The following is a 27,737-nucleotide window of genomic DNA, read 5'->3' as shown; positions in this document are numbered from 1 at the left end:
GTGTGCGACGGCACATTGCGTGGCTGGCCCTGTGTTTCCCCTTTTTGTTCCTTTTGGCTGGGGTGTCCATCTCTTTTTAGTTCATAACTTTATGGGATAACCATTAACTTTTTTTCCCTTTTTCCTTTCCAGTGGCAACTTTTTAATAAATCGTTTCTTTTTGCAAACATTGAGTGGCGTCCTTATATGTTATGGTCTCATTGAGACTATGTGTTATTTTAATTTTATGAGGCCGTAACAGTCTGACAAAGAACTGTGACATTCTTCTCTGAAAGCCTAAAAAGAAAAGAAACTCCTCTTCTTATCAGTGTACAATTCAAAAGCAGTCATCAGTGACTATAGAAGCAGTGGTGCAATGCGGGTTATACGCAGGTGTACAGAGTATACCCACATTACCTAAACTGTGAGGCATCTAAAATGTTATCTTAAAAATGATCACTTTTGATTTCCTTTGTTTCTGTGCTGTCAAAAAGGAAGAGGTGATGCAGCACAATGATAAACATGTCCCTGTTCTAATTCTTTTTTTAAAAATGTTTTGTTAACATCAAAATCATACTGACTGTTACAACCTCTCATTTTCAGCATAAGCTGTCTTTGTACTATTTTCACTTAAATGTAGGATTGTAAACATTTAGAAATGATTGCGTTGCATTTTTTTTCCCACTGCAATCCAACTTTTTGGGGAACATTAATTCAGTTATTAACAGCCTCTCAATAGGTATAGTCGACCTATCTTTTGAACCCATTCCTTCAATTGTATATATTTATTTTTCATAATATATCTACATGAGCTGCACTGTTATGTTGACTGTTCACTGACTTTATCTTAGTATGTCTCTCTTAAGCTACATTTCTTAACTTTGTGTTGGAGAGATTCATTTATTTGACAAAGTGTGAAATCATTTGTAGGTTCATGTCATTAACTGTGAGTAAATAGTGCAATTTCCAACAGCCTTTTGAAAAGATCCTCACTAAGTCTTTACATATAAAAGTATTAAAGCAGCTTACTGAAAGATTGTTTTGGTAAAATTTTATATTTTGCATGTGTTGAATATTTTAGATTTCACGTAAATTCACTGTGATACTTGATTTATGTTTTCATTTTGATAGCCTTTGATTGTAAGAGATTGATTGAAGAGTGAAAACAAGGGGAAACAAGATGCCGCTGTCTGTTATGTTTCATAATAATTCCCTGCATTTGCCTTTTTGTATGAGGGCATGGATTTCTCTTCATCTGCCTATGTTGCAATTAGAGCACTTAAGTACTACTTTACTTTAGCGATCTTAAAACAATAAAGTTATCTGAAAAAAAACTAACAAGCAGGCTCTCGCAATTTGATTGGTGTTTGGTGCACTCCATGCAGCATCCTGATTGGACGAGGGATTGTTGCTCACTGTAACCGGAAGTAAAGCTAACCTTGACAAGCAGGCAAAACACATGCGCTGAACGTTTACGCAAACAGTTTGAAATTGAGCAATTACGTTCAGTTTAACTAAAAACGTTTTGCAGGACTGTCCAGGACTGTAAAACAATTCAGATTTTCTGTAATTTTTTTCATGCATGTAACGGTGCTACGATTTAACTTAATCGTTTTCTGCGTAAAATTCGTAGCTAGGTAAATATATGGGCAACGTTAGCACTTCACTGCATCCCCTGGATTAAATATTGATTTGTGGTGTTCATGTTGGCGCCACCCGCAATCTAACGATGAGGCTCCCTTTTCTTTTTGTCGCTAAAGGCTGGAAGACTTTTCATAGACTCCAACAAAACCACTTTTTATCACCACTTCCAAGACTGTGGAGCACTGATGTGAGATGTGGGAGCAACCAGCAATGCAAAAATGACAAGGTTTACTACGTAACAACTCCCATCTTCTATGTCAATGCTTCTCCTCATTTAGGACACCTGTACTCAGCTGTCATAGCTGACTGTTCACACAGGTATAAACGACTTCAGGGATTTAACTCAAGGTTTGCAACAGGTAAAATCCTCCTTTCTCAAAAAATGTACATGTGCACGTTACTTTTCTTGCCAGTGTTTTTATGTAATACTCACAGTGTTGTGTGTATCACATATACAAGTTAATTGATATTATTATTTTGCATTAGTCTTACCAACTATGTTTTAAAGCAAAGGGTCAAAAATGAATATTTCTTTCTTTTTACTTTAAATTATTATTTTTTAAAAAACTTTTTGTTCCTGAAAACAACACATAAGAAAACCAAATCTTGTGAAACTATTTCCCATCCGTTGTCACTCAGCTGATTACACTAAGCAAATCAAAAATCAATTGCACTTTTTAATATCAGGAACAGATGAGCATGGCTTGAAAATCCAGCAAGCTGCCGAGGCTGCGGGGAAAGATCCCCTGACCTTCTGCACTGATGTGTCTGAGCGGTTCAAACATCTCTTCGGCAGCTGCAACATATCCTATACAGACTACATAAGAACCACCGAGAAGAGACACCGTCAGGCTGTGGAGCATTTCTGGACGGTGCTCTGGAATAAAGGGCTCATCTACAAAGGGAGTTACGAAGGCTTTTACTCCACACAAGATGAAAGCTTCCTCATGCAGTCGCAGGTCGGTGATGCTCTGGACTCCTCAGGGAAGGAGATCAAAATATCGCTGGAGAGCGGACACAAGGTAACTGAAGTTGTGCCCCGTGGAGTGCAAACATTAAAGGAACACTTCTCGCTTTGGAGGTGTACCGTGAAGTCAGATGAAACAGGTCTTTGGTAAACAGTGAAAAAAAGGAATTGCAAAGACATGAGCATTTAATTATTTTAGCAGCCATGTTGTTTCTGCTTTTTAAAAATTTAGTTTCTTCACTTAACAATGCTTCAGTAAATGACATTTTCACTATTTTGCAGGTGGAGTGGATGAAAGAGGAGAACTACATGTTTCGTCTGTCTGCGTTCCGGTCTCAGCTGCTCGACTGGTTAAAAGCAAATGCCGGAGCTATACAGCCCGAGCGCTTTCACCAGGCTGTTCTGCAGTGGTTGCAGGAAGACCTTCCGGACCTCTCGGTGTCTCGTCAGAGAAGTCGTCTTCAGTGGGGAATCCCAGTCCCTGGAGATGCGGAACAAACCATATATGTGTGGCTAGATGCACTTGTGAATTATCTCACGGTAGCGGGCTATCCAGACAGACATGACCAATGGTGGCACGCAGTCCACCACATTATAGGAAAGGACATCTTAAAATTTCATGCCATCTACTGGCCAGCTTTTCTTCTAGGAGCTGGACTGCCACTGCCAGAGGTCATACATGTACACTCACACTGGACAGTTGGAGGAAAGAAGATGTCTAAAAGTCTGGGTAATGTGATAGATCCTTTTGAACACTCCCAGATGTTTACGACTGATGGTATGAGGTACTTCCTGTTGCGTCAGGGAGTCCCAGACTCGGACTGCGATTACACAGAAACTAAAGTTATAAAGCTGCTGAACGCAGAGCTTGCTGACTCTTTGGGCGGTTTGCTGAATCGCTGCACAGCTCCAGCTCTCAACCCAGCTCAGGTCTACCCCGCCTTCTGCTCTCAGGTCTTCCCCAGTGAACTGGGAGGCAAAGCTGTGATTGAGGACTACCACATGCTGGATGCTGTGAAAAATCTACCTACTGTGGTAGAGAAGCATTATGAGAGCATGCATGTATACAAAGCTCTGGAGGCGATCACTGCCTGCGTACGGCAGACGAATGGGTTTGTTCAGCGCCATGCACCCTGGAAGCTGGATAGGAGGGATGATGAAGACCAACGTTGGCTTGACACCATCATCTGTGTCTCCCTTGAATGTTTAAGAATTTACGGCACGCTCCTCCAGCCGGTAGTGCCAGAGATTTCGAACAAGTTGTTGACCAGACTGGGGGTGAGACCGGATGAGAGGAGCTGGGAAGCTCTAGACTTCCTGCCAAGGTTTCGGGGAATGGACTGTCCCTTTGAAGGGAGAGCTCTGGGATCTGACTCCGGGGTGCTTCTAAGCCGCTTGGGAAGTCATAATGTGGATAAAGAAAAAACTAAGAAAACAAAATCTGTACATTTGAAATGATGCTTTCACACTTTTGTCATGAATATTGTGTCAACAACTCCTTGATAGACAATTCAACAATGACAGACATTTCTTGGTAGATTTTACAATGCTTACTGGATGCCCAACACCTGATCCTCCCTATCCCCATTTTACACACTTGATTCCTTCCCTCAACTCCTCTTCTCCCTTTAATCCCTTCCACCAGTGATGAGATGTACAACGCAGTTTATTTCCTGTTTTTCTAAAATTTTCAGAATAAACATCTTGTGGAGATTCAAGTTGAACTTTAGAGAAAGTATTCTGTGTACTTTTACAAAATCAAGTCAAATAATAGTAATGTTGGCAAGTCAAAATGTCAAAAAACAAACTGATATTTCAAAATTAAAATGGAGTCATGGAGATTAATTCTGACCAGCACAGGCCATCAACAAAGTGAATTGTATGAGCTAGTGACGTATTTCACAACAGGTTTTATTACGTGTATTACAAATTAGTGCTTTAGAGAGACACTGTTCTCAACATTTAGACTGTTTCTCAGAGGGACCCCAAGATGAGAATTAAAAGGTATTTATAACATGTATTTCCTTTTAATTCAGTCTACAATGTGTGATTAATGTCACATCCCCCTTCAGGCATCACTGGTTGCAGGTAAAAACTGCTCCATGAAGCAGTGCGAGGAGGCACAAAGTAGACAAATGAGACGAGCACCCTGTAACTCGTATCTTCTGGGAAAGCAGTCAACAGATTTGGTTTTACGAAATGTCATTTCATTTCATATTGCCCATGTCATTACCATAAGGAAAACATGTAGGTAAAGAATTACTGTCTGAAACAGAATAGGCCTTGAAACTTCAAGTGTAAAACTCAAACACTTACCAGTAAGCAGTATCACACATGAAAATAAGTCCAATTAAAATGCCTTGAATTCTATTTATCTAATGATCGGCTACTCAGAGACTCGACCACCGTCAACTTGAGCTAAAACAAACTCATCTAGCACTCTGCATCGTGATGGGATGGAAATATTTTATCCCTAAAATGCAGACAGAAAATAAAGAGAAAAGAAAAAGAACACTTTCACCGACTGGTAGCCAACACAAGATCCGGACATTAAAAACTGACATGATTTTTTTTAATGAGAAATACACGAAACTGAAAAAATTGTACAAATTGAAATAAAATAAAAAAATTGCATTATTCTTATAATTTGTGGTTATCTTTTTTTTTTTTGTACATAGACTTTTCCATCAATAACCATTAAGTGTTTACTTCAGACGAGGCTCCCTCCTTTAATAATCCATAATTACACAACTGAAGTCATGATACTTTCTGTTCGTTGCCTCAGTGGTCAAGCTGAGATTTGGTTCATCTGTTTGGTGGTCCTCTGTGCTGTGAGCAGCCTTCCCTTTCCCCTGCTGTCACTGGACTGGACACTTTCTACAGGACAGGGCCTCTCCACAAAATGAGAGCCTATTCTCCACACTACTATAAACAAGCACGATCAATAAAATGAATTGGGGCCCTGTCCTGGTTGTGTATCTGAAAAGGAGGGAGGGAGATTCAGTGAGAAACGTAGAACCGAACACACCATGAATGAAAAATAAGAGGGTTTCAAACTCACTTGAGAGTTGTTGTTGCAGCTGTCTGACCAGAGCTGCAGTCTGCTGCTGCTGCTGGGTCTGTTGCATTCCCTGTCGTGGGAACTAAAATAGATTTATACAAACTTAGAGATTTGAACATTTTAAATGTTTTAATGTAATTTACGCTTTGCATCTTTATTCCTATTCATCCTCTCGTGTAATACAACCAACGCTGTTTTAAAAGGTTCTCAAAGCTGAAGTTTTTAAGCAGTCAGTGGACATTTCTTCCATCATTTTTTAAAAGTCAAAATAAGCATTTTTATGTCTGTCTCTATGCATCAACTATACACCAGAAACCATCTCAAGTGTGGCAAAAATATATTGCTGCATCCATCCTCAAATTTTGAATTTCTGATGCTGTGCCTGATGTGAAGCATCAGGAACCGGTGACTTGATTTCTTTCTTCTAACAGCAAAGCAGAACATTTAAAAAAATGTCTCACGCTGATAACCATTGTTATGTGGTTTCTAGATAAATCAAATTATTTGTTTAATTTGTCTGAGTTACTTGGATCAAGTTAAATATTCTCAACCCGTAAAATTAACTTTTTCTCTAGATTCAGGAGGCTTTCAGGGACAGCAACATATTATGCCACTACAATCCAACTTAAACATATATAATAAATATATATTATAAAAAAAACAACTTTGTCTGGACTGGGCTTACCATGGCTTGCTGAGGGGGCAGCGGCTGCATGCCCAGGCCCTGGTTCTGTGCCTGGCCTGGAGGAGGCACTGCTGACACCTGCTGCTGCTGTTGCTGCTGTTGAACTTGCTGTTGGGGAGCAACCTGCTGTTGTTGGACCTGCTGCTGCTGCTGTTGCTGCTGCTGCTGCTGCTGCTGTTGTTGTTGTTGAACTTGGGCTTGCTGCTGTTGTTGAACTTGGGCCTGCTGCTGCAGAAAATGGATAAAACCAATACTTCAGGCTTCTCAGCTTGATGTCTTTCAGAACACCCCCAATTTTTAAACTTCCCCTCCACTAAAAGATTTTACACTTGTTAACATATCCATAAAACATTTTTAAAATTTGCTATCAGCGCTATAGCTGAGGAGTTCTGCACTTCCTACAACCTCAGAAAGGCAAGCTCAGACAGGACTGGTTCAGCTACATTTAATATTCATACTGACTACTCGCTGGAAAGGACAGCTACAGTCATTTGTATGAGCTGTGAGGAACCAATGAAATGAGAAGCTAGCAAATTACAAAAGAAGAACACAGCAGAAACAAGGTTAGCGACAATCTGTGGCCGCCGTGCCAGCTTCCTCTGGCAGCTTCAAAGCGAACTGCGAGAGTGGCTGAATCAGATAAATAGATGAATATGCTAACATACATTTGAATCTGTCTTTTAAATAAATGTTTGGACAATTACCTATAATCACCCACATTATTCATTTAATGTCTTAGACTGAAAAAGCATCGTCAGTCAGTGGCAGTTTCAAAGAGTATGAAAATATTCCCAACAACTTGAATTTCCAGGCCTCATGTAATCAAGTTACCAGCACTGACTTCTGTATCTGCCATTATTGATCTACTCATCAGAAAAATTAACTCAAACAAATCAAGTGTAAGACCTAAACAAATCCCTGATCAGTGACGTACTCTGAGTGCATGCTGTCTGAGGTACTGCTGTTGCTGTGCTGCTTGTTGCTGCTGCTGTTGCTGTTGTTGATCTGCCAGCATCTGATTTGGCCTCAGGCCTGGATGGACTCCCTGGGCTCCTATGTGACCGAGATGCATGATAGGATTCTGCTGGAGGGGCTGGTGGGCAAACCTTTAGTTTAAAGCCAAAACGTAGACAAAAAATTAAGTTGGGTGAAAGAGCAGCTAGCATGAAATCAAAACGGTACAGCTAACCAACCAACACCCACATACTGACCTCTGTGTGTTCTGCATATTGTGGGCATACCCTGGAGCCTGCTGGTGAACGTAACCACTGGGCCTCTGCTGCATTTGCCTAAGAGGATCCACCACAGCTGGGTTGGCTGCAGGATGGGTGCCCTGGAAGTTTGGGTTCCCGTATGAGGGCGGAACACCTTGGGAGGGATGCTGTTGCATGCCCATGTGTGATCCATATGTGGTGTAGCCCTGAGATATGTTCTGAACAATGTTGATAATTAAAACAAAGACCATTATCATCTATTTCTTCATTTCAAAGTCTGTTATGTTCTCTGTTGGAGAGAACCAAAGCAAGATAAGAAAATTGCACAGAAAAGCATAAACAGCTGCTGGCGTTCGTCTGTAGATGACAAAACTTAGGAAAACAATCTAATAAATCTTCAAAAATAGACGTACCTGTGATGGTTGCATTGAAGTGTATGGTTGGTTTGGGGTCATCTGTCTAATCTGCTGTCCTATCATGTTTTGATTCTGCTAAGAGAAAATAAAATGATACGATTATTGCACAGGTTCAAGTAAAAGAAGATTCTGAATTCAAGCAGACTAAATTAAAAAAGCAACAACAACAAAAAACAATTAGGACAAGGAGTTGCTTAAACTGACAGAGTGGACTAACTCACCAATCTGACCTGTAACTGTTGTCGCAGGATCTGGCCCTGAGGCATGTTAGGCTGGGGCTTATAACCCATTTGGTATTGTTTGTCCAGTCCCATCATACCAGGCATGGCTGCCTGCATGCCAGGCATCATGGCAGGATAACTGGGCCGAGTGGTCATCATTTTGTTCATCTGTGGGTTACGGGCAGGTCTATATGGAGGTTCTAAACCTGGACCACCTGTTGATAGACAATGGAAACATAAATCACAATCCCAGATGTTGTTTCAACCAGGAAGAGTGCCAAATCCCAAAGTGCGATGATGACGAGTATTCTGAGGGCTGACCTGGAGGCAGAGGCTGGTTCTGTGTGTACATGCCCATGTTCTGTGGGTTGTAAGCCTGCCTGCCATATGGGTGGGTCGGCATCAACTCTGGCGCCATAGTAGTCCCGTAATTCACACCACCTGGTGTGCGGTTCACATAGTCCTACCGAAGAAAAAAAAAATCTGTTATTTTCTTTCTGGAAAACAATGTATAAAAAAGAAAAAAATTATGGTAAAACTGCACAATTCTGAAAGCATACACTTTAAATATATCCCACCTCTGTCTTAGTAGACGACGTTCTCTTTTTCTTGTTATTTTTCTTCACTTTTGACTCAGAGGTGACCGCTGGCACATTCTTCTCCGGTTTCACTGCCTCCATCATCTTCTTGTCCGGCTCCTGGGAGACCGGTGTCAGAGGCTCCTCTTCCTCAGGGAGTAGTTTGAGTGGCTCCAGGTAATAGCTCCGGGGTTTGGGCTTCTGGTGGGTGTGGTAAAGCAGGAAACGCTGCTGCTCCTCAAACTTGGTGATCTTGCGGTCCACGCGCACTGTACCGAACCAGCCCCAGGAGAGAGGGGCGGAGTGTTTTAGACCCTCAAAGACATCCCATGGAGAAATCTTCTGCTTGGTTGATACTTGAAGACCCTTGTGGAACAGAGACAGCTGTTTTAATCTACTCAAACTCAGCACAGGTAAGTTACAATTGTTTTAAGCCAGGCATGTTCATTTAAGACAAGTGTTTACCTCCTTCTCAAAGCCGGCAATCTTGTTGCCCTTTGTGTCTATTAGTGAGCCCTGAGGTTCACAGGTTATGACATCACGGGTTTGCTTGGGCAGCGGCAGAAGCTGGCGAACCTTTTCCAAACTCTCTGATTGCCGGTCTCCAAGCTCTTTCTGTGGAAATAAAACAACAATTATCAAGTTTTTTTTTTTTTTTAACAAGGTCAAAGTGACGTTTTTTCCCCTAATTTCTAAAAGATAACATAATTCAAAACATGTTCTAACTGTCAACGTGCACAAAATAATCAACTCCTCAAGACGATGGCCCCTGAAATTTACTTTGGCCAATTTGCAACTCTAACAGGCTTGTGCACACTAGGTTCACTTGCCTCACTCTTCGTACACAGACACTTTCGATCTGAGACATTTTTAGTAATGAACTCAACTTTTTTCAGTCGCCATTCTGGTACCCAGATTATATCTTGTGCCATCTAAACTTAACCATGTACTTTTACTGACTCTACTTTAAACTCATCTGGGTGAACAACCACATTCTACAGAAATGCGCGTACTCGAACATCCTGTCCTCGGGGCAGCTAAATGTGCTGGTCTTGCTTACCCTGAGCTTCTTCACCAGGTTCATGTAGGCCCTCTTATTCTCCTCCATGCTCCCCTGAGAGATGCTGGACATGTCCGCAGCCAGTGTACCATTTATCAGCACGCTCAACATGTCCAGCACAGTTGTGAAGAGCTCACTGTTGGAGAGAGGTGAAGTAAGAGCCAAGCAGAGGATTGGTGCACTTAGTTGGGGGTTTTTGCTGATGAGAATCACTTGAGTGATCAGCCAAGAGGGTGAATATGTGGAGTGTATTTTAGAAGGGGGTTTTCTTTATAGTCACTACTTACTTATTGGACTGCATGTCAACTGTGCCACTGCTGATGATGTCGAGGAGCAGCACCGCCCACTCAGTGGTCTGTTGGGTGCTGCGCTGCACTGTGTCAAACATGCCACCAACCTTATCCAGAATGTAAAAAATATATAGCTCAGAACCTTTGAGCCAATCATAATACTGCAGTAGGGACACAACAGTGTTTTAATACCACTGAGGACATTCATATTTTCTTTTGTTCTACATTTTAAATCATTTATTTTGAGGTGACAGGAACATTTCTTGCTAAGCGGTGTTGGTTCACTGTAATAAGCTGCAGCTCAAAGTTAGCGTTCAAAACTTTTACCCCTCAAAAGGTAATAACAAATGGTGGAACTGATAGAAGCAATCAAACTTAACCACTTGAGCTGCTGTACAGTGAAGCCAGCGGTGTTTTTTGAGAGATTCTTACAAGATTCAGTCGTAGCTTCAGAGCCTCGTGCATCATTTGCTTCGCCTTGCAGTCATCCTGGTACTGGTCTTCTCTCCAGTTGGTGACTATCTGCTGCACTTGGCTATAGAGGGAGGTGAGAAGGCCTTCCCTTTGTTCATCCTGCCCCTTCAAGCAGGTCAGCACCAAAGACAGAAACGGCTGCTGGCTCAGCAGAGACATACTTTTCTGTTTCTGCCTATCCCTCTCCTTGCGTGAAGAAGAGCCAAGGTGCTGTCCTTTCTCCAGCTCCTCTCCAGCTGCCTTCAGCACATGGCCCTGAACTGAGGTGGGCAGCTTGGCTATCAATGGAGCCACCAACCAAACACCCGATCGCTCTGATGAGCTGAACATTAAAGCGACAACAACAATTGTTAGACTTCGGCATCACTGAAAACCTTGGAGTGAGGGTTAACAATTCCCATCATCGCCTCGATTACAGAGTTTAAAGAAAATTCATTTGTAAACTTTAATAAAAGAGGCAGAACTAAATTGAGTTTAATGAGATCTTAACAGGTACACACCTTAAAATAGGTTTCATCTTGGTTGTGGTGCTGTTGTTATTGGATGCAGAGCCGCCTTGGACCGCTGTTCCATTTCCTGAGGGGTTGCTGGAGTTCATCTCAGCTGATTTCTGGAAAACCTCTATAGTGGCCTTAGCTATGTTTTCCAGGAGGGAATAGAGCTCCTAGATGAGAAAAACAAAAATAAATAATCATATCTCCGACTATAATTTGTCAGTGTAAAAATTGTTTAAAAACCATCAACAGCAACAAATGAGACCTACGTTGTTTGTGCTCTGTTTGATCATCAGCTGCAGCTCCAGAGACGACTGCCTCATCGTCCATTGGTCCATATTCTATACGAGGGAAAGGATTGTCAGAAATAATGTGTTGATGTTGATTCATATCCTTAATGTTATCAAGCAGATTTGCAGATTTATAGCAAAAATAATGTATTTTCCTCAGCCCTTCATTTAGCCAAAAGAGGGCAGCAAACCCCCACAGTACGATCCATTTCAAGAAACCTGAATCAGCTGTAGATTACAAGTCAAAGCTAACAATGGTTCATTCGAATAGAAAATCCTTTTGACAGAATTTAATTCAATTCATCTTTTTCTCCCCAACTTTACCTGAAGGATGCGTTTAATACGCTGCCTTTGAGGGTTGTCACCATCATCACTGTCCAGCTGGCGGTGAGGATAACAGATAAGCTGCAGTAACCGTTGAGCCTGAATGTTTACCAGCACCGGATCCTGCAGGGCACTGCTGTCCTCAGAGAGAGACTTAAGGCAGCGCTCTCCAACCCATTCCTGCAAGACACAACCAGAGGGGCAGCGGGGAGCAACGTGAGAAGTCTGGTAGCGGTCCACAACTTCTGTGATTCTTGATCTTAAGTTCAAATATCAAGACAAACTCAGTCGTGCAGAACAAGCTTGACTAAAGCCGGCGTGGATGATGGAACAACAGAGCAAAGAGTGATTTCTCAGGAGTGGAAGTGCACAACCCATGCTGAGTGGAAAAATGTGTTTGAAGTCTTAAACACTCTGAGCTACTGCCAGCTCCCTCTTGGGCCTTCTTATCTATGTGGCACAAGTGATATCTGGTACAGCAAATACATCAAAATTCCTTGTTTCTATGCGTTGTCATAAAGGACTTCAGACAGAAAATTCAACATAGTGCTGAACTGAACATGAAGCGGAAGAAGCCACACACATGCAAGACCTTGTCATCTACTTAATTTTCACCTTTTACATTTGAAAAAATAAATGCATCACTTTAATATATTCATTACACGCCAGCTCACATCCTCACCTGCTGGCAGATCGTCTTCAAAACATACTTTGCATATACATCCAAGCTTGCGGTTTCTATGGAGACATTGCGACCCTCAGATATGTCGTCGAGCCCAGCAGGGTGCGACAGACCTGAGCCTCTCAGCTCAGCGTCACCTGCAACATGAAAGACAAAATTAAACCAACCAGTGAAAACTCAACACCATCATCCAGTAATATTACAATAAGGTAATCTATGCCCACACATATGTCAAGACAAAGATGAAGTCTTAACTTGACAAAATAGTCTTTTTCTGATTAAAGTCATGCTTGAAACCACATCTGTTTGGACAATGTGTTCCCACTTATTTAAGAGTTATGAAAAGATTCATACCCAGCATAAATACAGCTTTGAGGACAGCGAAAACCGCTCCTACAACTATGCTGTTCTGGGAGGCAGCGAGAAGATGTCGGTCACAAGACGAGCGGATACCAACTGAGGAAATTCATGACAAAAAGTTAGGCTTTCAGCAGTCAGGAGCAGACAAAAATGGAATGAAACAATGGTGAAATGTTCCAGCCCGAGTTTCTCACCCGTCTTAACACCATCTTGGGGGACAGGGTTGCGCTGAGGCGTCTTAAAAAGGTGCAACAGAATTCGACAGGTGAGTCTGGCTCCCGGCTCAGAGTCTTGCTCACTGCAGGCTGAAGTTGAGATCAGACACATGCATTCATTGGCACTGGTTTTCTTCACATCTTATGGTGAGAGTTCACACTATTTTTGGATAGGCTACACGACCCACTACATCAAAGTTACACATCTAAATTTAGACCTTGTCCTTGATATACTCCTCATCCAGCAGGAAAAAGTGGAATTGTTTTGTGAAAGGGCGAGTGAGAACAAAATATTTACCACACGTGAAAGCTGTTGGCATTTGGCAGGCTTAGCAGCGTGATAAAACGAGCCAAACACAACCGAACCCAACCCATCAGTGACTAAACGAGGCTTTGTTTCCACAGTGGAAACAAAGCAAAAGATTAACAATGAGGAGACAGAGGCTTCTTCATCAATATTTCATGGACTCTCACGGACCACTGTGGGAACTGTACATATGACACTATTGCTGTCATTAATTTGTTTCGCTTTCTCAGCAGGAATCTATGGCTATGAATCTATGGCCAGGTGTTCTGGTGCTTGTTAACCCCTCTTTCCTGTCCTCTCAACCCAGACCAGTCGAGGTCGACGGCTGTCCTTCCCGACTCTGCTTCTGCTGGAGGGTTCTTTCTGTTTCCTTTTTTAATTGGCATTATATGAATTGGACTACTCTTGATTTTATTTGATTGTAATCGGATGAACTGGAATACGTGTTTGAAGAGCTTTGAGACAACTTTGTTTTTATAGGATACTTTATAAATAAAACTTAAGTGAAATTAACTGAACAGAAGGCATATAGATCATTTTTAACTGCATAGAAAAGAGAGGGAACTGCTGCACTGCGCCCATAATATGCAAATAATTTAATTACTTTAACATCAAATATGATTGAGATTTTGTGTAGACTTTATAAACCAGTAAATTTAGTCCAAATAAAAGGCTTTTTTGTTTCATAAAAGTGTACTTCAAGTTGGACCAAACTGAGCAAGGAGTGCTCTGGTTCCTCTAACACGACTGTGAGGGTACAGGAGACAGTAAAAGGTATATAAAAAGAAACACTCTGGGAACCCTCTGCTTTCAACTAATGTATATGTATCTGGAGGTGATCATTTGGTATTAAAAACTGTGATAAATGTATGCATGTAAATAACTCTTACCTGCATTGAGAAGGGAGGGAATGGCCACGCAGCGGACCAGGTCTTCCAGAAGCAAACACTGTCTAGCAATGAGAATCGCTACAAAGGTTGCCAAGGAGTCGTGGAAGGACAAATCACTAACCTGAGGCACAAGAGTGCAGAGATCATATTTAAGATCAAAGTTGTGGGAAATTTTACTATAACTGTTCATGCTCGAGGCAAACTGAAAGCATATTTGAGTTTAAAATAATGAACTGCATAAAGAACTCAGAGTAAACTAAAACTTACATCTACGTTGCACAGCAAATCATTGAAGCCACAGTTGCCATTGTTAGAGGAGCAGCAGAGAGCCTTGAGAATGCCGAGCCACTCGGCACTCAGGGAGCGACAGTAAGCAGTCAGCTCTGCACACAGGATCCCAATATCGTTGACCCTGAAAGCACATTACATGGCGTGAAACATCAAAGGAGACAGATGGGCAGATAATAGATCCTACTTAGAACCAGAGTAACACACCTTTCAGGGTCTCGGTGGTCCACACAAACATCCATGAGCACATTACAGACAAAGCTGTAGCGGTTGGCTGGACTGTCGTTGAGGATTTTGCCCACCATGGAGTGGTTGAAGTTGCTGGCTGAGGGGTTGGCGATGGCCTCCATCATGAACACAGGATCCCAAAGCATGTTAGAGTCCGATGGGTCAATATTACAGTAGATGGAGTTTTTCACTTTAGAGCAGAACTCACTATAAAAGTGCAAAAAACAGAATTAAAAAGCAGATACATAAAGTCAAGCAAAGGTAAGAGAATAACATCAGGGGATTGTTGACTTCATGTAAAAATTATCCCCAGAGGATTGGCTGAAAGTTTTGTCCTCTAGAGATGAATGTGATTTTCGTTTCTTTCTACTGAGCCAATGGAAAAACTGATTTATTCCCACCTAAATATCTCTCCAAACTTGTTCTTAAGGTGACTGCAGGAGATGTAGAGGTCATACAGGTAGGCCAGGATGCAGCGCTCAGCGGAGGAACAGTCTGCTGGGTTTACACCAGACTTTACCACAATGCGTAACCTGTGAAGATATTCATACAAAATAAAAAAGATATTAAAAAAAAAACACTTCCTTTTGCTACATTTTTTAAGAGAAAAATTAGATTTTTTTGCTTAGTTAGAGGAGATGCTTGTCTTGCGTCTGCAAGCTTAATTTGGGGCTGAAGGTGCCAACTTGCTAATGTAATGTTAACCGGGGAGGCTGAAAACTAAGGAAAAGATCTGCATTTCAGGCTTCAGTGACAGACTGAAGCAGAGCCCACAGCGTTGCGATGATTACGCCACAGCTTCCCCAAACCCCGAAGAGCACCTCGCTAGAAATGTAACGACAAGTCACAGCAATGCCAACCATAACAGCTGTGATTGGTTCACTTTTTTACAATGTTTACACAGCACGCTGCTTTGCTCAAATATAATTGCTCTGTGAAACACGAATGCAAACTGTAACAGGGCTGTAATTTCAGTATTCTCCCTGCAGCCATTTTCTCATTTTAAAAGCCCTGCCGGTCTCTGTACTCACTCAGTTCAACACTCACACACGCCGTGTCTTCAACATCATTCTTCTGTGCTGCAGTACTTTCAGTAAAAGTGACTCTTTCTCAACATTTCTACTCCTATTTATCTTAGAACCGGCCATGAAGCTTTGGCTTTCAACTGTCGCCGTTCGAAGCGGTTTCAGAAAATATTGCTACCAACCAGGGCTTTGTTGGTCTGAACCGCAGACCATAAAGGTTCACTTTCATGGTTCTTCCCATAGGCTCTGCAACAAACTGACTCAAAGCATAAAACAGCACAATACTCTGTTCAAAGGTGAGAAAATCCACCGACTATTTCTCTATTTTTCAGGAGAATATCTACCAATGTTGAGCTCATGATTACAAGCACTTAGCAACATCCCTGTGAAGATTTCTGATGACATGTAGCAGAATGAGTTTGTGAAGGAGAACAAACCACCAATTACACTCTAACATGCTGTTACAACATCCTTTCATGCTACTTTATTAAAGGGTTTAACTGCAGTCTTGAACCTACAAGCATCCCTTCAGGGATGTCAAATCTCTATTTCTGATCATTTGGAGGAAAATCACCATCACATAGAGCATCAAATAAAATCCAAGCAAAGCAAAGGTAGGTTATTGACAAACATTAAAGTTTGGAAGTGACATACCCATCAAAAACCTGAGCTGTCTGCTCAGGATTAAGAATGAGACAGGAGTGGTATCTCCTGAGCACAGCTACAATACACAGACACAGGCTGGTGGTGTAGCTTCCCACCAGGCTGGATGACTTCAGCAGCAGTTCGGCTTCCACCAGACTCAACTCATTCAGAAGCTGCAAAACATGAAAAATCACAAAAAAATAAATAAAAAACTGAGATTTATCTGGCTTTCTCCCCTCATTACGGAAGAGTAGCACATACCTGTATAGCAAAGTCTATGAGGCCACTAATATTGAGGGAGTACTCCATGAGGTCGAAGATGAACTGGATGTGCTGGACGAGGGGCAGGTGGTAAGACATCCCTAAGGCAAAGCTGGTGATCTGCTCCAGAACATTTCTGGACACCTGCGCACAAACAAAATATCAGATATCAAATTAAAGAGTTTAAAAAGTTAGTGTTCCTCTTTCAAACCACGTCTGGCTTGTTTCCTGACCGGGGAAACAACACGATTTTATTAGTTTGGTTAAATTTAAGTGCATCAAATGGCGATAGATAAAAGTGATTCAAGTTTGCTAAAAAGCAAATCCTGAAAAATAAAGAAGACTGATTCATTCAATATGAAGCGACATGTTTTACAGAAAACTCAGTCTGCAAGAAAACAAATAAGCATGGTTTCAAAAAGACATTATCCCTTTAATACGAATATGTAAGCTGCTCAGTCATTGTGCTGTTGGAAAGTAATCGTCCCTCAATGCCACGACACAGCTTTTGGCCTCTTGAGACGTGTGTTTTTGCTCCATGCAGGTAAAGTCTCTGCTGGCTTTACTTTAATTAAAAGCAAATACAAATCAAAATCCACAGCTTTATACAATTTCCAGTCTATGAACTATAAGCCACACTGTACTGAACAGAATCAACTGTGCTCTCTTTCACAATCTGCACCATCTGAAACGCAAACATATTATTCAAACTGTGGTCTGACGTCTCAACACAGAGGGCCATGTGTTTAGGGGCTTCCTTTAATAAACCTTTGGATTCCAACATGCTCTGAAACACGATTTGGCTTTCTGCTCTAACCTGGGAGGTGACCTGGTGCTGGTCAAAGTGGGAGAGGTGCTGGAATTTGGAGAAGATATCCTCTGCAGTGGGAAAGGCCTCCGGCTTACTCCTCTTCCTCTTTTGTCCTTCCTCGCCTCCTACACATGTGGGACAGAGAAGAGAGAAACTAAGAGAGGAAGCAGAAACTCATAAATGACCAGCTGTACTCTTTTCAGCCTGATGAATAATCTGGCTGGAAAACCTAGTTAAGCTGCTGGTCTGTCATTTTCTTCTTCCTCGCTTCCTTTGATTTGAAGCTTCACTGAGACAGACGATGCCATAAATGCACTTTTCATTTGAGAAACACAGTTGTGAGCTGAAGGTCATCATGAGCTTGCAGGTATACGGCACAAAAACAGTCCAGTCTAAGCAATTATAACTCTGAAAACCTTAAATCTCCTTAACAAGGTCACCTGTATCTGAGATAATAAGGCTGTGAACAGATGAAGGCCATTAGCATAGAAATTGAGTTGAAAGAAGATGGAGAGATGCGGTCCCCCTTCAGCAGGGGAAAGGAAGCTTGTTCTTTTTTAGAAGGGCTTAAAACAGGAGGTCCAAATAGGAGAGTTTGGATGATAACAACTTTAATGACTGTGGGAAAGGGAGCGAAGACGCTGCATGTAAACAACATTCTACAAACACTCAAACATAATGTAGCCTTTGCGTTTCACACTGCTGCCTGGCAAAACATTATCTTTCATATGATAAACACATTCTGCTCATTCTGCTCTGCAAAGAGGTGCAGGGGGGAAAAAGATCCAGCCAATAAAAAGGAGAACACGCATGAAACTTTAAAGCAATTTCCTCCGTCAAGGATGACAAGTAGGTCAAATAGTGCTGAAATGCATTCCTAATGACCACAGGTGAGCTGTAAAACACAAGTAAATGGGAAACGTGGCACATCAGTCAAAAGATGATACAAGTGAGGCCCACTCTCACCTGTTTCTGCTGTGCTTTTGCGGTTGAGCACCTTCAAGATGTCTTTAGTAATTTTCTTGATGGTGTGTCGTGCCTCATCTCTCAGTTTGCCAACACCGTAGAGGACCACTAAACGCTGATTGCATTCATGACTGGCACTTTCCTCCTAGAGACATAAACAAAAAGATCCACATTAACTGGATGCACTCGATAACTTGAGGAGCAACAAAACAATGTGAACCAAAGGAAACAAACAAGCGGAGGTCTTGGGAAATTACTTAAAAACATTTTTTTTTTTTTTTAAAAAACAAAATATAATTTTCTCTTAAGCTTGCAGAATTGTGAGTCAAACCATTAAAACAGAATTCAAAGGGAAATCTATTCTACAAGAGCTAAAGCATGACATATTTAAAGCCTGAGTTACTCAGATGATCCGTCTCTCTGTCCTTCATGAGTATTCGGGTGCATATTGTGAGCATATTTACCATTTTAACTCTATAAATAACTAACTCTTGCTCCGTTTCTGAAAGCTGTAAACGGAAAGATGCAAAACCAGATCAGAGCTTTTTTGATAAATAAAGTTCTTACCTGTGGAATAGGGAAGTGTGTGGCATACTGAATGTGTCGGGGTTGCTCGTACAGTTGAGGGAAGGCGGGGTCCATGCCCTTGTCCTTACAGTTGGCCTTGCTGTCCACCTCTGGAGCCGGCTTCTCTGGAGACGGGCTCCCCTTAGATTCACAGTGCATCGGAGGTGAGAACATCTGCAGGGAAAAATAAAATTGAGTACTTTTAGTATATATATATATATATATATATTTTTTTTTTTTTTTTTTAAAAAGATAGTATTTCTGCATAAATCATGGTAAAATAAAAAATGAATAGGGTTTACCTCATCAAAATTAGCACTGGAGTTGTGATCGATTTCCATTGACTCAGACGGACCAGTATCCTGTTGGACAAACAACAACCTCATGTTAGCCTTTTCTATCAAACCGTTACTTTGACACACTACAGAACAACAGATGCCTCCAAACATGCCTCCATCTTGACACTGCTGCCTGCATCCTGCTCTTTGCGCTCCGACTCATCGGAGGGCTCATCGCTGGGGGAACGCGGACGCGGCAGGTGGGAGTCAGAAGCCAGGTCACCGCGGGAAATGAGCGTGCACATGTAGATGTTGTGGGAAAAGACGTCGTGACGGATGAGCTCACAGAAGAGAAGGACCAAGTTGGAGAATTCTACACGTTCACTTTCATTCCCAGGCTCGGCTATTAATGAGAAAAGAAGACTTTGAATAATTCAATAGCAGATCTTCCCCGCTAAACCGTTTTGAATAAGTATGAAGTGGGTAATGAAATCTGAGAAACAGACAAAAGGATCTCGAGTCCCTTCGAATATTAGACCGAGATCGAATATGGCACATTATACAATAATGGCTGCAGGAAAAGAGGAGTAAAAAAAAAAAAAAGACTCACTAAGTGTGGGGGCCTGCGTATCGAGGAACTGCAGCAGCACATCCTGAAAGACGGGCAGTGTGGCAGCAGAGAGAGATCCGGATGATACAGAGCCCTTCTCATCCACTACCTCAGACTCACCACACCTCTGCAAACCAACACACACCAGACAGTCAAACACAGCAAACGGTCTGAGTGCTAAATGTAGAAAATCCTCCTTATTTGGCATGTTTATTGGGCTTTAAAGCAGTTTTTCAGACCCTAAATAAAGAAGCTGCAAAAGGTTAAACAGGATGCATGAGCAGGAATATTTCAAATGTTATTTATGATGCTTGGGAGGCTCTGTGGCTCTATGAGACCACCCAAGCAGCTAAATTAAGACTTGTGCTTATGTATCTTTTTAAAATGGAAAAGATATTGTCAGATCTGACATGGTGCGACTTCAAAGAGTTGAAATCCACGAGTCCCAAGATATAATGACAAGAAAATTATGGTTCTTTTCTATAAAGTATTGTAACTTCATCCCTTCAAACATCCTTTTATTCAAACAATCTATATTGGATAATCTATAAATCTAAAGTGGATATTCCTTGATTTGAAGGGGCCACATCGTAAACTTTGGAAGGCACAGGATAAAATCAGATTACAGACAGAAACACATGGCAGCACTGAGGTGGGACCGGTGCTTTTCTCACCTCTGCTTCTATTTCAGCTTGTCTCTTCTCCAGCAGCTTGGCCACCACCATGGCTCTGTGTCTGCCAGAGCGCTTGCAGCACACCGCCCATTCACAAAGCAAGGTCACCACCGCGTCATCGTCAGGGGACATCTGGACACAAACGTACGTTATAAGACAGGAAAGAACCTAGTGTCAAAACAATGAGGTCAGCATATTTCTAATCTGTGTGACCTCCTATTAAATCTCACAGAAGAGATTTATAGTTATGTATAATAAACATAAATAAATAATCCTTACCTCGTGGCCATCTTTACTCTGGCCTGAACCAAATATCCTGTTGTACAGTGAATCCAGCGAGTTGTTAAAGTCAGACTTCTCAAAACTGTGGTTGTCTAAAACCTCCAGTGTGTGGAGAACCCTCCCAATGGTGAACCCTGGTGAAAGACAACATCATCTCAATCTGTTCTTCCAAACTGCGGACAGGTGTCTGCAGAGATGAAAAGGTCCACAGCTTTCTTACCCGCCGTCGTCTCTTGGCACTTATCGAATGACCATCTGAACTCCACAGCCTGGCCTCGCTCCTTAACTTGCTCCTCAATTTCTCGCAACTTTGAACGAACCTGCATCAAATAACATATTCAGGAATATTCAATCCTGTCAAAATAATGGTGGAAAATAAAAATACTTCAAATCCAACACAACAACTAACCACATCCTCAGTTCAGGAAAGAACTAATTAAGTAAAAGTAACCAAGAATGTCTCCAAAACACTTTTGTTTTCATTTGAGATGGGCATCTTTTCTGGTTCTACTTAACTGATTCTCCTTATTTTTCCTTTCAGGACTTAAATTTGCTGTTTTGTTTGTTGTATCATCATTGATATACTCTTATATTTGGTATTGTGTACCAGTGTTTATCTCTTACTGAAGAAGTTGACAAGAACAGCTTATTGCGCAAGTAAAAATGATAACAACAACAATACTTAGGACAATGATACCTGCTGCGTAAAGGCAGTGTTGCCTCCTGGCATTGGCAAACTGGAGGGAGCGATGGGCAGGAGGTCCAGAGGTGAGCCAGTCTTGTTTCTGCTGTCTGTTAAAGAGTAATGCCACACCAGAGCACTGGGACAGCACAACACGATGCTCTGATGACAACAGTGTGGGAAAGAAAAACAAAAGAAATTAAAAATAAGACATACAACATACAAAACAGATCAAAATAAAACAAAAGATCTCATTATTGGCGTAGTGGTTATATTTACAGTACCTGTAACATGCAGCTGAGGCCAAACACCAGCGGCCTGTGCTGTGGGCAGATGTAGAAATCTGTGAAAGGTGTCTGGGGTTGGTTCCCTCCTGCCGGCTGGGAGGTTGGAGTGGGGGGCAGGGCGTTGCCTTGCTGTGTCATGATGCCATGGGCAGGATGCCCCCCTGTGCCGGGGCCCAGGCTGCCGTCACTTAGCAACAGGTTGAGCCGGCGTGTGCAGAAGTAAGCCAGTCTTCGCGACAAGTAAGCCGACTGCACAAATTCCCCTGAGTACTGTGGTACACAGGAGAGATTCACAGCATTACCCACAACACTCTGTGTCCATTAGCACCCGTCAGCTGCGAAGGGAAAAACTAAAGCTTTTTAAATGTGGCACCAGGTCCCCGTTGGTGCTGTCAGGAAAGGTCAGCACCATCAGATGAAGACACAGAACATGACAGCCGTAGAAGGCTGACATAACACAGCTGCTTTGTGCGACTGCAGCTGCACGACTATGAAGGCGGACTGTACGTTTTCAAGATATAATCAATTTGTGCACAAGCTCTCGGTGTGAACGTGGATGTGTTTACCTGCAGCAAGAGGGGCAGGAGGAGTCTGAGAAGCTCGTCTTCGCCAGGTCGGACCTTCTCAAAACACTCCAGCACCCATGTCAGGAACTCATGTCTGTCTAACATACCATCCTGAAAACAGAAAAGTGCATTTTCGCGTCAAGAAGGTGAACCGAATCATGAAATTAAACATAAGCCTCATCGAATGGACTACATTTTGTTCAGAGTTTACCCAACCAGATCCCTAATTGTAAATGATGGAAGCAGCTCAGATAAGCCCCTGTGAGGTGTGAGGTGAGCTAATCCCGACAGACTTTACAGAGTGAACTGACCTGAAACATGAACATGGCAAGCTTCTCGTTATACTCCCATTGCTTCATGGCCGTCTCCACGTCCGCCGGCATGGCTGGCAGCGGTGAGCTGCAGCCTTGACTGGGAAACTGTCTGTAAAACTCTGCCACCTTCTGAAGCTGCTCCCAAAGATATTTAGTAATGATCTGGGTCCATTCTACACACGAAACAAGCAAAAAGAAATGTCAAAGCCACACAAAAATAGGAAGTATAATTATTTACTTAAAGCCAAAGAAATGCAGCTTTCTCACCTATACAAGGATCAATGACGTGCCTCTTCTTGACTTTAGTTTCTGTGATAGCTGCGTGATACGCACAGGTCATCTTAATCATCCACGCTGAACGCATCACAGGAACAGAGTATTTGGCCAAATATCCAAAAACTTCCTCCTTTTTGCTAAAGATTGGTACCTGTGGCAAGAACATTTCATGTGCGTCAGCCATGTTGAATCCCCCAAAATATTTCTCTCAAACGGCAGAAAATAAGGAATCCAGTGGAAAACAAACATTTAACTAATCATTTCAGATTGTTCTGATTTGTTTGAAGCACAATGGTAATGACTTTCAGGAGGGTCAGTAAAATATGTTTAATAATATCCAAATAAAAAAAAAAAAGGAATTTGAATTGAACATATTTTTGGGTATAAATGTCACCTGTAAAATATCAATATTAATATTAAACAGGCAGCAGAAACATTTTAACTAAATTATTTTCCAGTAAATTGATTGAAATAATCCTTTTTAAAATGAAGGATTTCAGAGGATCAATTTGACTTGTTGTGCAATCTTAAACTGTCGAGTTAGCAGTCACATCGTTAACAAATTCAATTAGCTCAAACAATGAAACGTGCGAGCAGGAGCAAAACAAAATACTCAATAAATTCATTAAAGCTCACTTTCAATTTACTCACTGAAAATGGAAAATATGTTGGCTACTATTTGCACTTTGGGAGAGAACAAAACTAAAAATAATCAATTTTCTTGTAACAAAAAGAAATTCACAACAATAAAAGCTCCTATCAATTACAAATGATAACAGATTTGCTTGGATCAATGCAGCCAAACAAGACAAACAGTAAATGTGATTTACACAGAGTGAATTTGGTTGCTTTTGTTTTGTAATATCAGAATTTATCCAGAGTTATCAAGGCCAGCTCTGCTCTATTTAGGAACCATTTCAGCTGCTTTTCCATTCAAACTACTGCAGTTTTACTTCAACTTTCACAAAACATACACACTTTCGCAAACGGTCATCTCGAAAATTAAAGATTGTTAACACACATCATCTGTTCGCAGGATAACAGGTTGTCCCAGCAGGAAAAGCCCATCGAGCTCTGTGGGATCGATAACAAAGTGACGTCTGTTTGCAAAAGTCAGAAAGCTGATGTGTTAGCACATATGCAGCCTTTCTGCCAAAAAAAACTAAAGAAAATAAAACCATTGATTCCGTGTAAAATGCCAATAAAAAGAAAAATAACATAATAACCATATTCATTTGAGCTAATTGCACACACAACAGATCAGAGCTTAAACTAAGAGGAGCAGCCAAGAGTTTTAAGAGTTTTTCAGAACATGAGGGGTTTTGCTGCTCTTATGAAAGACTGTGGGAAAATAGATCAACAAACCAAAGAGCCCACGGAAATATCTTTACGTAGGTAGCAAGGATAAAACCACATTCTGAAAGGCAGCAATCTTCTCGCCCCGAGGCAGCACTGCTTTAAAAACACACATTTGAGGCAGAAATCACTGCATGTGCTCAGGAGGTTCAGTGAATACAATTTGTTGCTGCATCTACAGACGCTGCCGCCTTCCCCGGGCTCATCCTCGTTCAATAAGGCGTGAGCACAAGATGGAAAATTGCACTGTTGTCTGATCAAGGAAAATTTTAAAGCACTTTTGGGCAATCCTGGACATGTCACCATAACAGAGAAGATTTTTTTTATCTGATCAGAGATTAATATTCAGAATCCATGATTCCACGCATTAGTGCAACACTGATGTAGAACGAGATGTTTAGGTTGTGGATAAACACCCGCTGCAATCCAGACTGTATCTTCTTTTATTAGGGGAGGCTTATGCAGCATATTACAACTACATGGCTCTGAAGTCCAGGTGTAAAACATCACCCGTCTGCAATCCAAAAACAATACCCCTTAAATGCAATAAGAAGACTGTGATTGTGATGAAAATTAAATGAAATACAATCAAAAAGGCCAAACTGGTGAGGAGTTGAAAGCTCACAACAAGGAAGAATGGAATATTTTTCCTTCAAAAATGAGCAACTGTACACCCGAGTCCCCGAACACATCAGAGAATTGTTACAGCCTCATTCAGGCAACCAGAGTTCAAGCCAAACCTTCGAAAAGCAGACAGAAATAAAATCAGAGGTTACAGATAATTGGCCCAGATTAGAGGCGAGTGAATTGGTGACTCAACCAGTGGTCACTAGTAATGCAACAAAGACGTAATTTGTGAAACGTGCGGAGACGTTCCAGTCTCAGACCGAATAACAAACATGTCGTGGACGCTATATTTTCAAGGAGTCGGAGGGGGAGGAGTCATCAAGTGCGCGAGTGAGTCAGCGAGGATGAACGCAAGAGACTCGGTCAGGAGACAAGACAGGGCGAAATATAGAAAAGGAAAATAACAAACATGCCAGAGACCATGGTGAAAAAACAACAACCGTCTCAGGAAACTGAGCAGAATTCACTTAAAGGTTGGTGGGAGGCATCTTTGATGTTTCAGAGAATGGCCGAGGAGAGAAACGGCCAGTTCTGCTCAACAGCCAGGCGAGCAAAATCAACTGAATCACCCAAAGCTACTTGTCTCAAAGTGTAACATTAATGACAACAGAGAGAGAGACTTGTCTGCGAGACAGCTGGATGTGGATGATAAGGGATCAGCCAGATGAGTCAGGGGCTGGCGGAGGATCTTGTGGTGTGACCCCCTGCTGCAGATCAGCAGCGCAACGAGAACGCAGCACGACTTCAAAACTCCAGATCACAGGAGAAAGATGTCATTTCATTGAACAATACAAGACAAACTGATGCAACACGGGTAAACAAACCCAATATTTTTTTTAAATATATTGCTGCTGCTAAATTTTAAACGAACACATATTTCTCAAAGACTTATGGCATTTCTGAGTTTTGTCATCTGATGAGCTGCTTGGTGCCATTTTCCGTTTATATTGCTAATATAATATATTATAGTGTCTACTAAAAGCAAAGTAATTAAGATGACCCTTTATAAACCCATATTTCCCATTGCAAGAAAGAGAGAGAGACGAGTCATCTCACATAACAATTTAAAACGGGACAAAAAAAATTCAAGTGTGGTCAAGAACTGGTGAAAGTAGGCCAGCTTAAAGTAGCTCGTCAAGCGCAGGGCAACACTGTCAGAGCTTGTTAACTTTCCTTTCTTCGATGCATCTCGTCAGCCTCCATCAGCTATATTTAGACTCAGGTTTAATTTGTTTAGATTCGAGCACGAAACTCAAACAATATTAAAGTACAGGTCAATGTGGGTGCAAATATCTAAAGTCAATGCTGAAATAAAGAGAGTTGGCATAATATGTGCTGGAGTTTTTACTTTGGTGAGATCTTGTTTATTTAAACAGCAGCAGCCTAAAACACGACCAAGGGTCTTTTCCAAAGGTGTTATAGCAGGAATAGAACATGAAAACAAATATAAATCATGCACAGCTGACAGAGATCCACCCATGCTCAACGCAGAGGTTGAAGCCCAACCGTTTACCGCAGCAGTCACACCAACATAATGAAAACATGAGCACAAGTTCCTCACCTTTTTAGCCAGCTGTGTCAGAGGTTTAGTCCCGGCTAAATCTGTGAACCAGTTATTAATGGAGCTCTGTGACCTTGCTGTGACGAGCCAGAAATTATCTTTCTGGTTGACCTGCGGTTTACGTTTCCCCGTATCTGGAAACGTGTTGTATCGCAGCTTCTCTGCGATGATGCTGCTGAAGTTTGAGCTGATCTGCAAAGCGGAGAGGGGAAACATTGCCGTGAGCAAATCTGTTAGAAAATGTTGTCACAGTTGTGATCTAGATGCAGGACAGTTAACAGTCTCAGTTAAAATGCCGTTGACGTTACCTTTGAAGGGTTGAAGTTGACATTTTTGGCACTGCCATGTTCATCACCAGACACAGCTGGCTGGTTATTGAATCCTTGCTTCACATTCAGAGCAGTCAACTCATCCTGCAGCAAACACGGATTAGAGGAAAGTCAAAATCACTCATGCAAAAATAGTCGAGGTGAGCTCATCATTTCTGATACCAGATCAGCTTCAAGTACTCTGACCAAAGTGGATATGAGACATTAGATCTGCTGACACTAAGGAAAGTGACAGAGTTAGAACCGAACAGTACTAAATCATTTTTAGGGTAAACAATGAGCCCAGATGTTAAAGCTTTTAAATCAACACCCCAAGACTGTATTGAGTCAATAACAGACTGGGAGGAAGCAGCAGGCCAAACTCCAGGTTAAAACTAAGCACAGTTATCAGCATAAATTACACATATTAAATAACGAGGATTAGCTATGCATTTTTGAGTATCTTTAATTGAAAAGGACCGACATAATAAGCTAAATAACAGTCACGTATAATCTAAAAATTCAACTGATTTTGTTTTCCATCACACAGCAAAGATATTGGCTGTAGTTTATATCAAACTCCAAAGGAGCCGCCAGCTAATGAGTTAGCTTAGCTAACTGTGTTATCGAACGAGCCGGTTGTTTTCCAAGTAAGCTGGCTAACAAGCTGACACCTAGGAGCAGTTCATTGTTGTTGCTAGGCCCAAAAACGTCTCCAGAGCCGCTAAACAGGCTAGTTAGCGTTAGCTCGCGCAGCGTCTTTGCTGAGCTTTTTCTTGAATTAAACGTCACTCCTGCACGTTCGCGTAGCACATCGTTAGACTTCACCTCTTTTTGCTTTGCATCTTGTGGATAGACGTCCGGGGGGCCAAGTCGTGGCCGCTTTAATGGCCGGTGTTCGTAACTTAAGATCCCGAAAGCAGCCATCATCCAGCGGCATCACAGCCAAGGCTTTCCTCCTCCCCAGCAGCCGC

At 41.8% G+C, this 27,737-nt stretch overlaps 2 protein-coding genes across 8 annotated transcripts; one reads left to right on the top strand and one right to left on the bottom strand.

The window, feature by feature from the left end:
• Positions 1 to 1,411: 1,411 nt before the first annotated feature.
• On the top strand, positions 1,412 to 5,559 carry mars2 (methionyl-tRNA synthetase 2, mitochondrial). The gene is made up of 3 exons (XM_072395380.1): positions 1,412 to 1,982; positions 2,311 to 2,645; positions 2,873 to 5,559. Exons 1-3 carry the CDS (start codon positions 1,709 to 1,711, stop codon positions 4,046 to 4,048), a joined length of 1,785 nt encoding a protein of 594 aa, XP_072251481.1. The 5' UTR covers positions 1,412 to 1,708; the 3' UTR covers positions 4,049 to 5,559.
• med12 (mediator complex subunit 12) lies at positions 5,149 to 27,737 on the bottom strand. 7 transcript variants are annotated; one of them, XM_072395373.1, is made up of 42 exons: positions 27,592 to 27,737; positions 26,764 to 26,868; positions 26,456 to 26,647; positions 22,903 to 23,062; positions 22,633 to 22,808; positions 22,322 to 22,432; positions 21,753 to 22,025; positions 21,484 to 21,630; positions 21,007 to 21,106; positions 20,784 to 20,920; positions 20,505 to 20,636; positions 19,831 to 19,957; positions 19,394 to 19,623; positions 19,245 to 19,304; positions 18,943 to 19,116; positions 18,376 to 18,520; positions 17,416 to 17,534; positions 16,599 to 16,742; positions 16,347 to 16,510; positions 15,069 to 15,200; positions 14,647 to 14,874; positions 14,419 to 14,563; positions 14,152 to 14,272; positions 12,934 to 13,044; positions 12,734 to 12,835; positions 12,380 to 12,516; positions 11,698 to 11,877; positions 11,353 to 11,424; positions 11,090 to 11,253; positions 10,548 to 10,911; positions 10,113 to 10,222; positions 9,826 to 9,961; positions 9,231 to 9,380; positions 8,766 to 9,131; positions 8,509 to 8,650; positions 8,188 to 8,402; positions 7,964 to 8,041; positions 7,548 to 7,768; positions 7,271 to 7,442; positions 6,337 to 6,567; positions 5,652 to 5,733; positions 5,149 to 5,569 (listed from the first exon to the last, which is right to left on the bottom strand). In XM_072395373.1, exons 1-42 carry the CDS (start codon positions 27,691 to 27,693, stop codon positions 5,532 to 5,534), a joined length of 6,495 nt encoding a protein of 2,164 aa, XP_072251474.1. In that variant the 5' UTR covers positions 27,694 to 27,737; the 3' UTR covers positions 5,149 to 5,531. The 7 variants fall into 7 exon arrangements, with proteins under 7 accessions (XP_072251474.1, XP_072251479.1, XP_072251476.1 ...); XM_072395378.1 differs by having other exon boundaries at positions 5,652 to 5,721; XM_072395375.1 differs by having other exon boundaries at positions 6,337 to 6,564.

Source organism: Leuresthes tenuis, unplaced genomic scaffold (assembly GCF_036924035.1).
Source record: "Leuresthes tenuis unplaced genomic scaffold, fLeuTen1.0.hap1 SCAF_11, whole genome shotgun sequence".
Classification (NCBI taxonomy): domain Eukaryota; kingdom Metazoa; phylum Chordata; class Actinopteri; order Atheriniformes; family Atherinopsidae; genus Leuresthes; species Leuresthes tenuis.
This window is presented reverse-complemented; position numbering and strand designations above follow the sequence as displayed.

Bases quoted from the DNA above. Each gene is read 5' to 3' on its own strand.
- med12 (XM_072395373.1), bottom strand. From the start codon at position 27,693: ATGATGGCTGCTTTCGGGATCTTAAGTTACGAACACCGGCCATTAAAG. The intron at 19,305-19,393 runs GCATGTTTGGAG...TTTGTCCAACAG, and splicing joins GCAGCAGTGTCAAGATGGAG to GATACTGGTCCGTCTGAGTC. The intron at 18,521-18,942 runs GTAAGAACTTTA...TTATGTCTCTAG, and splicing joins CACACTTCCCTATTCCACAG to GAGGAAAGTGCCAGTCATGA.
- mars2 (XM_072395380.1), top strand. From the start codon at position 1,709: ATGAGGCTCCCTTTTCTTTTTGTCGCTAAAGGCTGGAAGACTTTTCAT. The intron at 1,983-2,310 runs GTAAAATCCTCC...TTTTAATATCAG, and splicing joins TAACTCAAGGTTTGCAACAG to GAACAGATGAGCATGGCTTG. The intron at 2,646-2,872 runs GTAACTGAAGTT...ACTATTTTGCAG, and splicing joins CGCTGGAGAGCGGACACAAG to GTGGAGTGGATGAAAGAGGA.